Source organism: Montipora capricornis, chromosome 2, assembly GCF_036669925.1.
Source record: "Montipora capricornis isolate CH-2021 chromosome 2, ASM3666992v2, whole genome shotgun sequence".
Lineage (NCBI taxonomy): Eukaryota > Metazoa > Cnidaria > Anthozoa > Scleractinia > Acroporidae > Montipora > Montipora capricornis.
In genome coordinates this window covers 40,613,528-40,629,213 of record NC_090884.1, presented here as the reverse complement: position 1 = coordinate 40,629,213, position 15,686 = coordinate 40,613,528, and the positions used below count along the sequence as shown (strand labels likewise).

The following is a 15,686-nucleotide window of genomic DNA, read 5'->3' as shown; positions in this document are numbered from 1 at the left end:
TTCCGGATTCCAGGTTTTAGGGTTGCCCTCCCTGGCCAGGCCCGAACCCGTACCACTCAATCCAGAGTCGAGCGCACTAAGGCCACCGCACCTCCCACCAAAGAGTGTAATAAGTCAGCCATTGTTGCACTCTGTTTTCATGATACTGAAACAACATCCTGTGAAAATCAAAGTAACTTTCCAAAATCGGATGAGCCAGTTCTAACTGAACAAAATGTTAAGGGTTCTCTTCTTCCCCAATTGTTTTGTTGTTCCATCCCCCCACCCTCAAGATAGGATGCAGCTGGTTAGGGTCCATCGTTGATTGCTTGTTTGTTTTGGTCTATTGTCTTCTAAGCCAATCAGCAGGGGACTTTGTATTAGCTGCCCTGTTCCATGGACTGCGCTAATTAGTTGTGTAACAAGATGTTTGGCATGTGTTAATAACAGTCATGACCTTGAGGAAACACAACCATTTCCAGTTTTGCAACTTTTGATTAATATTATTAATAGGTACTTTTCATCAATAGAATGGTAATTTAAGTGTGTTTTCAGATGGTGGAGAAAATTCTTGAACAACAGTATAAATTATGATCATGTTTTCGGCCCTAGTACAAGAACTGGGCCAAAACATGAACGAGAAATAACTTTTACACTCTCAGAAAAATGGGAACCCCACCAAACCATGGTTCATAAGAACTATAGATATTAGTTTTGCATCTTCAGAATGAAGGTGATCTTGTCAGCAAAGTTGCCAAAATTCCAAACAAAAACTGTTGATCATAATTTCCACCTTATGGCGTGCAAATGTCTGTGGAAGGCTATTTAATGAGACACTTTCTTGTCAATTTTGAGGGTTATTTGGTCAAAACCAATTTACAGCACAGTTGTCAACAAGTTGACCATTCCCAACAACCAAAAGGAGATATGTAATTGATTTTAGGATGAGCCTTCCATATAAAACTTTGTTGACGAATTTTGCATTATTTTTGCTCTCCTGGTACAAAGAGGCTTGTAGCCTTGAATTTGAGAGTAATGTAAAAATAGATTCAGGACACTGTCCCTTTTAATGTCCTTGACATAAACCCTTGGCTTGCTTTCAGGATAAGAATTTAAGACACACAGTACCACCGATTGATATTTTATGGATCAAGGGAAGAGAGGGAGGTGATTACTACTTCTCATTTGGTGGATGCCATAGGTTTGAAGCATACAGAAGGCTTAACACAAAAACTATTCCTTGTAAGCTGGTTCAGTCAAACATTGAAAACCTTAGGGTGCACATGGGATCCTCCATACCTGACCTAAAATGAGAATTTCAGTGCTGTTAATAAAAATGTTGTACATTTCATTCCTGATATTTAAGTTATTTAAACTGTAAGGAAAATATAGTTTTCTGTCATGTAGCCCCTTTGATGTAAAACATTTTTAATTTTATACTTGTCTTTCAGATTTATTTATTTTTTAATTAGTTCTTTAGGTTTCCTGTTTTATGCGCATGGCTGATTAATTTTAAAGTCTTGCATCATATCGTCAATTAAAACAATCATCAACAAGGAAACAAAAAGTGTAGTCATGATGTTTTATTACACAAATTATTGTAGAATCATGTAACAAAAAAAGTCCATCGTGATATGCAAATTATACAATTTTTTTTTGTGGCAATAATACAGCCAGAATAAAATTTGTTTTTTTTGTAAACGTTTCCTCTTTTTTAGATAACTATAATTAAGTTAAATACAAACTTTCAATAGTAACATTCTATCCAAATAAGACTTGCTATTATAATACATTTATAAATATCTTTGTAATATTGTCTTGAACACAACAGTGACAAAATTATTTTTTTATAAATATTTGTGCCAATAATTTACATCTTAAATGCACCCGAAGCAACCTGCTTATGTCAAGAATCTTGGAAGAACTGTTTCTTCTAGGCAAAGAACTTCAGGTGATTGAAGCTTTCTTTTTAATCCAGCCTGATGTTTCCAAAAGTATTCAAAGTAGTAAGCCAGATGGAAATGAATGAGAGTAACCTCTATAGTAATCTCTTATACATAAGCCTTCTTAAATAACGTTTTTTCTGTAACAGCAATGCAGAATTAAATTCATTGTGATTATCCTGCCAGCAACATTAATATAATAAAATTAATTTACTTTCCATTACCAATATTGCTTGTAAAATGGGAAGTCTTTTTTTTCTCCATTCAATAGGATATACTTTGACATATTGATCAATGTCATGCGTTGTTCTTTCTTTACAAGCAATTACGTTTTTTTCCCATAAACTTCATAAAATGCTGGAGGAACCATGGCAATGTCTGTTTAAAGCGAACATGTTCAACTTTTCTTGCAGAGTCCCAAAAATAATTTCAAATTTATTTTTATTCTTTCACATGCTTTAATAATTTTCTCTTAAATCAACAAGTCTTTTTACCTAAAGGTATTTCACTGAGTTGAATTAAAATTTCTTACTTTTCTCTTTTTGTGGACAAGACATTACAAAATGCTTGTGCCGAGATGTAGTAATGGAACTTCATTAAAACCCATTTTTGAAAAGGTAGGCTTTTCCAATGTACCCTGTGCTTTCTGGAAAGCACTCGCACACAACCTAGTTGCCAAAAGAAAATTGTCTTTTCTTTTCATTTACGAAAATTTTCAATTGTTCAGAAAAAAGGGAAGCGTAAAGCGAGATTTTGGTCATAGTAGTTATTTAACTCACTGATTCCTAGGAATAACACTTGATAGATTTTACTCTGTCTATAATATCAGAAGAATTTACTCACCAGTGGGGGGTGGTTCATGAGTCATGTCCCCTTTTTGTTACATTGTGTGAACAGTCAAGATAGAGTGTAGAGTATGTACTTTTGTTAAAAACTGTTACAGGTTTTAAAAGGTCAAGGAAAGTTTACTCATCCCCTCTTTTTCATCCTATAGTCCATGTTTTTAAATACCAACTTACAGCGAAACCAAAGGACCATAATTTTTTGGCACCAATCAGAGTTCACCAACTTTAAACTAACAGTGTAAACAATGTTTAAGCCTGCTCTCCTCGTGAATGGAATTCTTCAGCTCTTTCCTGACTGTGTTAAAAACTTGTGGACTCTCATCCTTCCTTTACCTTAAAGCAATCTTTAAAAATTTCTTGTGCATTCAAGACTTACAATGGTTACTATGGTTGAAATTCAAATACAATTTCCCTGTGATGCAGTAGTTAATTGGTGTGAAATTTCAAAGGCTTTTGAGATTGTACCACACAGACATTACAACTGCATTTGTCATCCTTTTTTCATAATTTGCGTTGTTCTGTTAACAACCACAGCAGTTATTTTAATCTTGGTTTCATATGGACGTGCCCTTGTACATGGTCGGACTCTCCAAATGAGGGTGATCTGCCCTGTTGCCCATCATGCTGCCACTGTTCTCCCAAAGTGGTAGCGTCATTGAAGACGATTTACTAGGGGAGGAGGTGTTTGACTCGCATGAATCTGGCTCAGAATTTCCCGGACTCAAAGTAGTTGAACTCAGAGAATGGAAAATATTTCCAATGGCTGGCAACTTTAAGAAACTCCACTGTTGTGGCATGTCATAGCTGTGGCCACGTGGTGGAACTGTTTGATGGCTGCCATGGTACATGTGTTTGGAATGAAATGAGGTAAGTGGTGCAGTGCAGTCTTGGTGGAGGTTCATTGTGGTATGCTCATGTGGTGAAATGTGTTGCATTACATTAGCACTCCTGATATTCCGTGCTGCACTACAGCTGTTGAATGCAGATGGAGGCGATGTTGCTGTTCTAAAGCCTGGTGGTTCTTGAGGGTGCACAAGATGTTGTTGCAGAGGAATTTGTGGGTGTTCATGTCCAGGTCTCATGTGAAGGTGTGGTACATACATGGGTCCTGTTGTTGTAACTATTGTAGGAGCTTTGGGCTGAAATGGTGCTGGCCTCATGTAAAATGGTTGTAAAGGATGGGCCAGCCTTGGTGCTGCTTCGTGAATGGTCGGGATACTTGATGGGGGTGTGAGTCTGCAACAGTGTTGAAAGTAATTTTAACCCTTGACACCCAAACTGGCCTAAACCGGCCAGTCTTAGTATTTTACTCTCACTGTCTAAGGCCAGACGATTTTACTCGAACCCCTGGGAGTCAATGGGTTAATTACAGTGTTTCAATTACTCTATTTGCATGAAAAGAACCTCTCTGAACATATACCGGTACACAATAACTGACATGTACAGTTTTGGGCCAACCGTTTGTAACTAAGCTATCAAGTGCTACCAGAAACCCATAAGGGTTGAAACGTGTAACGGCCCCTTGTGTGCTAGGAAACAAGCTTCTGAATATTCGACTTGCTAAGTACCATATTTGGGACAACAAGAGCGAGGGGTTTCCAAATATGGTACTTAGCACTGTTCAAAACATTCAACCAATCAGTTCACACTGAATATTCGGAAGCTGTGAACGCGTGTTACACGTTTCAATCCTTATGGGTTTCTGGTGCTACCCTGTACATGTACATGTAAATGTAAGAATTCTGCAAATTGTAGAAGCCAAATAATAATCATTATTTGAAGGGATAACTTACAACTTAAGACTGATTAAAAAGGTAACAGCAAGTACATGTATCTCCTTTAGCTTTACTTAGCTACCAAGCTGAGCTAGTTTAAACATAAGAGTCAAAAACCTGATTTTGCCAGAGCCTGTTTGTGTACAGCATTTGCAAGGGTGGTTGGAGAGTGAATTGAAACTGGCACCTTTGGCTTTTAAGTCGGGTACCTTGACACCACAACCACGATGTAAATTTAGGACTCAGGTTCCAACTCTTTCTCTTACCTAGGTCTCCCCTGTTTCACACCAGTTGATGTGTCTCTGTTTGATCTTTTCCTGGGGAGTACTGGAGAGGTGTCAATGATATTGTCTGAAATCTAACATGATTTAGTGTAGAAAAAATTATAGTGATTTGGAATCAAACAAACGTAAGCTTGCAGCAGATGGACTGGATGTTTATGTGTACCTCTTGAAAAAAAAAAAAAGAGAGACATAATGTGTACTAATAAATAACAGAGTTACCATACTTCTTGAAGCACAGGTGGTGGTAGTCTTTCCTTGACCATTTGAACATACTTCACTGTCATTTCAAGGATCTAGTATAGTGAGAAATAACAAGACTCAATGCAAAAATGATCTTGTTGACTCCACTGCCAATTTCACCTTCAACATCTGGTTTTATTGATTTTAGCTCTTAGCTAAAAGTTAATAGACAAACATATAATTGATTCCATATCATCAACAGTAACTTACTGAAGCCATATCAGATTTTTTCCCTGCCACACTTGGTAGCAAGAAACGGAGTTGATCGCAACTTTCCTTAATGCGTTCCCTGTGGAAAGATTGATGCTGCTTAGTAGAATTATTTCCTATTTATTTTTATAATTAGGCATTGTGGCTTTAGGTGAGATAAACTTTGCATGTGTCTACAGACAAAACCTTGGTCGACTAGTTTGCATTCTTCCCTCATCCTCACAAGTTATAATCAAAGGGTTGCATGCCTAACCAATGCAATGGCTTTTAAAATACAAAAATACACTCCATTCAGTTACTCCATTCTGATTGGGAGATAGGAGTACAATAATAAATTGTAGAAGTCTACTGTATAGTCCTTATTAAGTTGCAATGGCAACACTGGGTGTTGAATAAAAATGACTCAAATTCTAAAAAAATAAGACAAGCAAAAATAGTCAAAGCTGGATGAAATTAAGTCATGAAATGGAGTGTTATTTGAAGGAAATGGAGAAAAGGAACATGGCTGAAGAAACTTTGGTGCTCAATTTCTTGTTCAATTCAGAGTTACTAAATTCTCATGGAATTTTCTTTTTAAATCTTATAATCCTAAGTTGAGGGGGGATTAGGCTGTGCTTGGCAAATAACAACAATGATGGCATTTTGAAGGCTAACCAAAGAGGTGGGATTTTATGCAGGCTTATCAAGAACCAGTTTTTTTTAATGGAGCTCTGCATTAATCTTTAAGACAAATTTGAGCTCACTAATCATTCGTTTTGCTTTTTTTTTTTTTACAAATGTCAAGAACCATTTAATCACAAACAGCAGCAACTTGGTAGCAAATGAACATAAAAAAGTAACTAGTGACAGGTATAACGCATACCTACGGATTCTTTCTTTAGAACTGTGTTTTGATAGGTCTTCATGCAACAGTGTAATTTTCATATCCTTGCTTCCAAGTGCACCACTTATCATGTAAGCAGGACTGCCAACCCCCTTGCTACTACTGGACTCGGATGGGGCCTGAGTTGATGCTGGAGACTGCTCAGGTTTTGATGTGCTGACAGCATCATTAGTGGAAATCAATCCTGCTGAAGTTGGGCATTGTATGCTAGGGTAATGTGATGGTGTGTTGGTGGGAAGAAAGTGAGGAACATTGTTCTGTTTGCCAGGATCCACGGACTGATTATGGTAGATGTAGCTTTGGTTTGGATGATCCGGTGGATAAACAGGATTTACCATGCTGGTGATATGTGCAGGCACGAGTCCACTGTGAACGGGAATGTGTTCTGGTGCAGACCTTGACAAAAACAGAGATGGTGGTTGTTGATCCTGGTATGAATTGCCTGCATGAACAAAGTGTTGTAGTGCTGCAATATTTGATGTGACTTGTGTGTGAGCAGATTGTCCCAGTCCACTGTCATTTGTGGTGTGATTGTTCTGTGTCAGACTGACAAAGCCTCTGTTGGAAATTGGGATTCCATTGCTGGTACCACCCTGGACATTGTTGAAAGACTGCTGATGGAAGGGGACTGATTGGTTTAATTGCAGTTGAGATGGCTTATAAGACTCAGTGACACAACTACTGCCCTCAGAATTACTGTTGCAACTTTGTCTGCAAGGAAATCACCAAAGGATTTATTTTGGGAAAGGTTTCTCTTTCACTGGTCAAGGATAACTAGGAATTAGGGAGGGTGGGAAGTTACTCAAGTCCATTTAATTGTTTTGGGTTGTATACCCTGAAAGCTTTTAATCATAATCCATCTTATGATTGACGAAATACTAACTTGAAGCTCATCTAGCTAGATTTTTTGAAAATCTAGGTGCCTCCATATTGAAAAAAAGCCTGCTTCTATAGACCGAATGCATAAATGGCGGCCAAAAAAATTTTCTTTTGTTTATGTGCTGATTAGACTCACTAGCCTGTTATGCATGCACAAAATACAAAAGAAATGTGGCTTGAGAGCGAGGCTAGTGAGTGTAATTAGCACATAAACAAAACAATACATTCCAAGGTAAAGTCTGCTACGAGCCTAGAAGGCCCATCAGGCTGGCACTTATCTCTGTAGCATGAAGCGACTAGGAGTTTTTCTACTCCCCCCTGGATGGGATGCCAATCCATCGCAGAGTTACCCCCAGCGTTAACTTCGCCGATACCCATTAATACACCTGGGTGGACAGAGGCACTGTGGGAGTAAAGTGTCTTGCCCAAGAACACAACACAGTGTCCCCGGCCAGGACCCGAATCTGTCCCACTCAATCCGGAGTCGAGCGCACTAACCACGAGGCCACCGCGCCTCCCACACCCATTCCAAGGCACCATGTAAAGTAACAGGTCACACAGCATCAGCAGACAGTAGAAAAAATGGAAGGCTGGGGTCAGCAAGAAAAAAACGAAGTAAATACAGTAAAATTTGTTTTTTTGTCACAGTGAAGAAGTACGACAATAATATTAATTAATTCTAGTAAATTTTCTGAAACAACCACCAGCTTTCATTGTTAAATTGACTTACTGAATTGATGGTGATATACCAGGATTGTTATAATGTGGAAGTGACGTTGATGGTTGTTTACTTTCTTTGCTGGTTTCTGAAGCTTTTAACACTGCTGCTACTGTAACCCTGTCTTCAGGACTTGATGGAGTCAATGGCATTCCTTTAATGATTAATGAGAACCATAATTATTATTATTTTCTTCAATTCTCTTAAGATGACTATGAACGATGCCGGCGACATCATGTATGCATGAAAACATGTAACCTCGGTGTTTGATCTGGCACTGCGTAAAAATCAGCTATGTATTACCTTCACATGACTTGTGCCCAGCCCACTTCAGCAAAACTTGATTCATAGTTTTCTCTGACATCGGTAAATGAATAATGTCATTTAATCCATAGGAGCTAAAGTCATCTGTAAAATAATGGACAAATGGCTTGTTAAAGGACAAAATGAAACTCAGTAAATGTATAAATGAAAACGGTATTTTCTTGTCCATTGAACTTGTTTAATTAACATACCTTTACTACCCTCCTCCATAATCCCTATAATAGCAACAGTGCGATTCAGAGAACTGGGATTGTACCTGTAAAGTAGAGAATCATTACAAGTAAACTGCATGAAGAATTGTTACTTTTGCTTTATGGAGAGATGTCATAAATTTCAGTATTAAATTGAGACCATATTAAAAGATACTGTATCATCCAAACAAGATTGTTAACTGTCAATTTGTTAACATCCATCTTTAGCTTCACCTTTAGAGGTACTTTTCCTGGGCTGTTACTAAAAGTGGGACAGGGACGTGGGACGGGGACGTGGGACGTGGGGACGCGGGGACATGGGGATGCGGGGACATTTGACCAGAGCTCTCTCTGTAAAATAGGCAAGGAGGAACCATGGACACTGGAAATCATTAGCTACTGGTCTGACAAACTCTCCAGCATATTAGATTATTTTACATTTGACCCTCAAAAAAAGTATTTTACCAATTCAGTGCAAAAGTCAGGTGTTAGTTGTTTATCACGTCCTCGAATCCCCGCACGTCTCCGAGTTCCGAAGTCCTCGCGTACCACGTCCCCGAGTCCCCAAGTCCCACGTCCCCGTTCCACTTTTAGTAGCAGCTTTTTTCCTGGGTTCTTGTTAATAAAGGGCAGGGCGGGGCAGGGGAGTTGGGCATTTATTACAAGGTCTGTCCAGAACCTTGTGTTTCATTAATTGGCCGTTTCAATTTTAGCCTTTGTTCCAAAGAGAGTCCAAGAGGAAAGCGTTTCTCACGGAAAAATTAGCTTTATATTCAATTCATTTGTCCGCTGCAAAGGCACGCACATGTTAGCGCAACAAACGAATTTCGCCCCGGCTCTGTACGATGCAGACTCGTATACAGGGGCGGATCCAGCATTTTTTGAAAGTGGGGGCCGAACAAGAATACTAATCAGCGCGTTAGCGCGCCTCAGTAGCGCCTTAGGCGCTACTTTCTAGGGGGGTCTGGGGGCATGCCCCCCCAGAAATTTTGAAAATTTGGGTACTCTTACATGCACTCTGGTGCAATATCTGGAACGTAATGTATCAGGATTCCATATTGAATAAACTTATAAGTTATGGTTATAATTATGCATGGTTTTTGACTCTTCGCTTCAAAGCCACAAAATATATATGATTATGTATATAGGCATTAAGATTTTACGTTGTTACAGTCTCTGTAAGATAGGCTGACTGTAGACAAGTATTTCGCATCCAGTCTTCTTCCTCATTTCGAAAGGATAATATTAACGCCTGTAAGTTTATTCGCACAACTTTGGTCATACTATTAGCGAAAAATCACGCTTTAGCTAAAAAAATCAAAAGCTCCAACAGACTGCTTACAAAATGATAAAATTATTGTATATTTTGACAAAAAAAATTTTTCCGACGAACTGAAAGGGGGGGCCGCGGCCGCCTCGGCCCCCCTCTAAATCCGCCCCTGGTATACCTCCGATTCACTTTTTCTTGCAATGCCAGTGTACATTGATGTTATCAAACCAAGCGATACAATCAGTATTTAGCCAACCTTATTGTTGAACACAGTTTCTGAGCATGGCCAAGAACTGACGACATCTCCAGGAAGATCAACAAAAATGTTTCTTGGGTGCAAATTGAAATCAACTCTGCGCTGTGACAACTTGTCACTTGAATATCTTCGAGTTGCTGTAACTCTGTCCATTGCTTGGCAAGTCTATCGTCGCTTCCTTCACGAACGATCAGGATTCTTTTTTCAAGATCCTGGAAATATAATCAACGAGTGAAAGGTAAAAGCACGGTAATTTAAGTACGCATGCACCAAGCGAAAAAATTGAGTGAAAGCATGATTCAACGGTTTGGTCGTTAAGTAAAAATTATCATAAAAATATACGAAATCTTTGATTGCAGGAACTTTCATATCAATCATTTTTGAATCCACAGCTTCATTTACTGTGTAAAGTGACCTTATACGAAAGTGAAATGCGTAACTCAAGCTTTTAAGAGCGCCATCTTTACCTTCGTGAACGACGAAGCCCCTCGTCGAAACACACTTTCCTGCGGAGTTTTTGATCCGGGCGGATTTTCAACAAGTTGTGCTTTGAAGGCAGAATCCCCCTCACTCACAACGGTGTATTCGACGAGTTGCGTCGGGCCATTTTCCACTATGTTGTTGTTTTGCTTTTCAGCGATTGTTTCGGTAGTCCAAGTATTTGAACTTTCTTTGAATAGTTTTCGTCTCACGGAGCTCATAATGAAGAAATTTGCCACGAAATTCCTAAATATGTGTGCCCCAGCTGTCGCTACGCGAACAGCTTCTGGTGTCAGCAAGAGGAAAGATTAGGCCTTTGTTAATCTGCTCGGATTTTTCTCACGGCAAAAGCTCAGGCATTCACGTGTAAGCCTTTATTCAAATTTGGCGCGGATAGGGCGCGTAGATTTAAATGGCCGTCAAGCCAATCACACGCAATTGAAAGGTCACATGATTTAAGCAGAAACGTTCAACTCACCTTTAGATTTTCAAACTACAAGAAAAGTCGGTATCGTATTTGCCAAATAAAGGGAAGTTTCTGTTTTTAGGTTGGCAGGAGAATAAAGAGTTTATGTCGGGGGTATGCGTTATGCTTCGAGTTACGAAAGTTTTTCTTGGAAATTTGAGACCGCCTTTCTCCGAGTATGACAGGAATTTGAAGTGCGTTTTTAAAATTTTCTCAAAACAATCAGGAAACCTTATACCCCTAAACTCTTATTGTGTCAAGAAACTACGGACACAGGACAAGTTTTTGTACATCAAATTTCATTTACACTAACAGCTTTTAAATTCAGTTAAGATCACCAGTACGGTCAGAAGTTGAAAATCACGCGAGTCTCCTTTTAAAAAGACCTTTTTAAAAATGTGAATGAAAATTTCTTTGTTTCAGTGAACGTCAATTCAATGAGAAGAGTAAACGAGAAAATGCCGGTCTGAATTCTAAAACCTGTCATCAAATTGACACATCGAGTTGCAGCTATTAGTAAATCAGGTAATTAGCACATTGCAAAATAATTTCAAGGTCTCATTAACAAAGTGTTGTTGCCACATTCTCCGCAAATGGTAATTATTACAGAACAATGAAGTGAACTCTCGCCTTGCGGACAGCAACGGCCAAATCCCTGCACAAAAATTCAACTATGAGAAACTGAAAATTTATGCTATGCATGTCTGGCCACCCCAAACTAACATTTCGCGGACACCTTACTAATCACCTTGAAAATTGTTGTTTTCTTAAATCGTGTGGTTCGTCATTAATTTTTTAAACGTAAAATTATTATGTCACCGAATGTGTCTTGCATTAAAACAGGGGCGGATCCAGAATAGGACTGGTGACGTTTTTTTTCTTCCAGAATACCAGTTGTATTAGGAAGCCGCAGGTCACCATGGAGGGTGGCGGGGGGGGGGGGGGGGGGGAACGGGGGGGGGGGGGAACGGGGGGGAGGGGCGTACGATCGTCCGGGTGAGTGTAGTCCAGAAAAGCACTGAAGTTTCGACAATCTGAGCAGAAGTCATCCTCAAAGTCAAGTGATTTGGGTAACGTCTGCAGATACTATAAAATCTCCAGTCGTAGATGTCGTTGGACAACTTATTCGTGACGTTATTGGTCGACTGCCAGTTGAGCCTAGATGTAATTAAAGAACGAAATGATATTTGCAATGAATCATATATTGAACTGCGGATATGTAATCAAGTGAAGCTTGTGGCCCTCGGTGCGCACCTTTCGCCCCTCCCTTCCTCCGTCGATTCAAAGCTACAGCTACGCGAATCAGAGGAAAGTCGAAACAGACGTCGATGGAATGAGACGGGGATCGAACTGGCAACCTCCAATTCAGAAGGCTGCGCACTAAAGGTCTGTCTCGTCTATAGCACCTTCCGCAGACATTCTTAGGGCTTCGTCACTCGATCCTTCCCCACGAACTTCTGCTGAAGCAAGAAACCACTTTCGTTCGTGGATTACGGCCTAAGAGAGTGTTCACGAAAACTTTTGAGGGGGACTGATGAGAAATTGGGGGGTCCCCCCCAAAAATTAGAGGCAAAAGAAAAATATAAACACTCTCAAGGGGGAACAAAATATAATATTCAAGAGTGTCAAATGGGGTTGACGGGCTTACATGACTCCCTTGTATGTGGTCTGGTTTCCTTTTCCTTTGTCATAATTTTGCTCTCTCGAGTACATATTTGAAAATGGACGCCTTGGCCGGCATGTTGGTGTACTGAACAACAGCGAAAAACTGGCTTTATTATTGTGACCACACCAACATGCCCGTCTAATCACGTGAGTGCAAACCAAGAATAGAGAGAGAACAAACAGAAAGAGAGCTACCTTCTGTCTGATATATCATAGTTATGTACAGAAACATATATTTAAATTGGCAATTAGACAAAATTACACAAAAAAGGAGTACAGGCCTATTTTTCCGTGACATATTTCGACTCAAATTATTTGTCATCGTCACCCCGCCCACGGGTATCAGTGTGAAAACAAGCATTCATTACTGGGTTGCCTATGGGCAAACCCAGTCGAGGTCTACGTTTAGTTTGTTTGTTTTCTTTTTTTTTTTTTGTTTATTTTTGTTTTTTTTTTGTTTTTTTTTTTGTTTTTTTTTCCGTGTCGGTAAAAGTCTTGCCTGTCACTCCCCTGGTAAGTACTGTCTTTGTGTATAGAGCCTTCTGCGCGTACTTTCTTAGGATCGAGAGGGTAGTGGAACTGCGTAGATTGCTCTTGTGGACACAGTAGAACCGGATTAACTTAGCCTGCAATGGCATCGAAAGTCATGCAACGCGAATGATGTTTTAGTGGATCCTTAAACAAAATATACCCTTATGGAGCTCAATAATGGAAAGTCAGTTGGATAAACTAGGCATGAATCTCAAAAGCGACGAGTACTGGACTTCGACAACAATCTATCGCCCGTCGAGACGAAATCAAAGTGAGCTGTGTTTACCTGAAGTACATGGTAATTTGACACAATTGAGTGTCTTGTCTTCACGCACGCAATGAAATAGGAAGAGGTTTTCGCCTCTAAGAGCAAATATGTTGTTTGTTTCAATAAAATTTTCGCTGGAAAAGGATTCTGTGGTATTTTCTGCCTTTGTGAATTATAATATCATGTTGTGTATTGAATTTTCGAGCTTAAGGTTGAAATGTGATATGGGAGAAGTTTTTTAGTATTGCTTTGTAAGCAGGAAGGATTCACAGGCCTGTTGGAAGCGTGCTTGAGTTTCAACAAAATGAGCCCCAAAATCAGTGAAAACTTGTGACGCAGATGAATAATAAAGTAGCTGCTATTTCCAAAATGATGGAATTACCTGGTGATAAATAACGTCGTACGCGTCTTGGAGAGTAAATTTTGACTTTGCATAAACAAGAGTTGGGCGATTGTGATCTTTGTTTTGACTTCGCTCATTTCATTGTCAAACTTTATAACACTTGACAGAAAAAGAAACTTACAAAAACCCGGTATCTTGCCATCATTTGACACAGATGCTTCACTGTTTGGCGAGTAAACATGCCGCAGTAACTTAATCACGGCGCCCGCTGAATTCCGGCCATGTCACTTTCGATTTTGCAATTTACTTGAACGTAGCAAAAATCTCCCAAAATGTTTGTCGCTGATCGTAACTTTTTATGTTCTATATTCACGGTTCAAAATTAATGTTGTTTTCATGTCGTAAATATTTTATTCTCGATCGACCGTCCGGGAAACTTCCTTCTGCTCTTTCTGAAAACTGTGTATCAATAGTTATTTGTTTTGCATAAAGCAAGCTAACAGAATCTGTACCTTGCTGAGTTCGCTTTTGTTAGCGTTAATAGTATTTTCGGTCAGATGTTTCTGTTTTTTATGAGGGGTTTATTGTTTTGGTCTCCCATCGTAACACTAACCCCGCGAAACAGGGCTTGACTTCAGTGAAGTTTAGTATTACAAAGCTGTCAGATGCTCAGAGGGCACACTTGTGGTGAAAAGAAGTGGTGAGGGAACTTGAAAATTATCAACATGTCAGCCCAGAAGCCAATGTTTCTCGCTTCTCTTTTATTTGTTATTCTTCAGAGACTGGAATGCTGTATTTCAATACCACACAATTCAGTGCCTTCTGATTTTCTGTAGCACGTACCACAGGCAAGCCAGTGTATGCTTCACAGAAGCATCTCGTTCATTTTATTTGCAGATCATGGCTGGACGATCATCGACGCAGAATGTTTATTTAGTATTTTTAGGCAGAAGGAGATGGAAACCGTTTTTTTAAAAAATATATTGCCTCTTCTAACAGACATTTCACGTGTCTGCCGTCCGAGCTGAGGTGTCGTGCAAAGCGTAATTGAACAAACCGCTCTAACTAATTCATCATTAGTGGAATTCCAAAACTTTTTTTACGACTATTGATTTCCGCAACCAATATAGATTAGTCATTTAATGAAACAAGTGGCAGGAAGATGATTTGGTAGAAACAAACCCCGCAAGCGATAAGCTGCAAATTTGGGTTTCGCTAACGGAAAACCGAAATACGGTCATGCACAGTGGAGCATAAAGCAGAGACATTTGTCTGTAGGCAACGGTGAATTAACTTGACCCAAGGCGATTTTGCTCAATTTTTGCTCCTCGTCTCTAAGGGAGAAGAATGCTGGGCGATACATTGGGGGCAGTGGCAACACAGATAAAAAGCTCAACTTCTCAATTCCGGTAGCTAGACGTCATTCACGGGACAAGCGTGAGAAGCGATGGACTTCAAGCAAATCGTGTGTATTCCTAATCACCTATAAACTTCTATAAGGGAAATAACATGCCCAAGCGCTTCCACCGGAAACCACTGTCAAATCAGAGGATGTCATCACGTCCTTATTTTCCTGTTGACTTCCCTTCAGGAAATAGGCACTTATGCGCGTGCACATCGACAGGAAACCACTCTTAAACCACATACGACGTCGTCATGGCTTCCTACCAACATTTTAATCCCTTTTGTAATAGACAACTTTGAAAGGACAAAGGATAAGCCCCACTGGCTTGTATGCATTGTTACCTCAAAACAAGCCACGTGATGACATTCAGGTGGTGCAGTTTTATGGTTTGCATTGTTCATTAAAAAGAGAGCATGCCGAACTCTGACAGAAATACTATCCAGAGGATTTTCACACGACCTATGTGCAAGGAAATGACGTCGATTTATGAAGGAAGCCCGTAGTGTGCTCTGCAAAAAGAAGGCAGGTCGCCCTCAGGCCCTACCCACTGCCAAGGAGGCAGTGTGGCCCTGTGAGGGGTGATTGAGGGCGCTTGCTTTGAGATCCGGGGATCCCGGCCCGGTTAAAGACAAGTCCTGGCCACTGGTGGAATTTGTTCCTGGTAGTCTCTGGTTCACCTTCTCAGCTGCACTTGTAAATAGCCAACAGGCTTGCCTCCGGCCAGTTGGGAT

The 15,686-nt window shown here is 39.9% G+C and overlaps 2 protein-coding genes across 2 annotated transcripts in view; one reads left to right on the top strand and one right to left on the bottom strand.

The window, feature by feature from the left end:
• The window catches only part of LOC138021503 (sulfiredoxin-like), a 2,513-nt gene extending 833 nt beyond the window's left edge, over positions 1 to 1,680 (top strand). The window contains exon 2 of the mRNA XM_068868400.1: positions 1,083 to 1,680. Coding sequence (XP_068724501.1) covers positions 1,083 to 1,292 — 210 coding nt within the window. The 3' untranslated portion in view covers positions 1,293 to 1,680. The remainder of the gene's footprint in view (positions 1 to 1,082) is intronic.
• A 1,518-nt stretch (positions 1,681 to 3,198) lies between these two features.
• On the bottom strand, positions 3,199 to 10,498 carry LOC138021434 (uncharacterized). Its single transcript, XM_068868314.1, has 10 exons — positions 10,265 to 10,498; positions 9,798 to 10,009; positions 8,272 to 8,336; positions 8,060 to 8,164; positions 7,769 to 7,910; positions 6,139 to 6,870; positions 5,277 to 5,355; positions 5,051 to 5,119; positions 4,809 to 4,900; positions 3,199 to 4,003 (listed from the first exon to the last, which is right to left on the bottom strand). Exons 1-10 carry the CDS (start codon positions 10,496 to 10,498, stop codon positions 3,322 to 3,324), a joined length of 2,412 nt encoding a protein of 803 aa, XP_068724415.1. The 3' UTR covers positions 3,199 to 3,321.
• Between the last annotated feature and the right edge of the window lie 5,188 nt (positions 10,499 to 15,686).

What these genes read in the sequence shown, in the direction of transcription:
- LOC138021434 (XM_068868314.1), bottom strand. Translation starts at nt 10,498, where the DNA reads ATGAGCTCCGTGAGACGAAAACTATTCAAAGAAAGTTCAAATACTTGG. An exon ending in AAACTGTGTTCAACAATAAG is followed by an intron (nt 8,337 to 9,797) that starts GTTGGCTAAATA and finishes TCTACTTTACAG; the next exon opens with GTACAATCCCAGTTCTCTGA. An exon ending in TATGGAGGAGGGTAGTAAAG is followed by an intron (nt 8,165 to 8,271) that starts GTATGTTAATTA and finishes ATTATTTTACAG; the next exon opens with ATGACTTTAGCTCCTATGGA.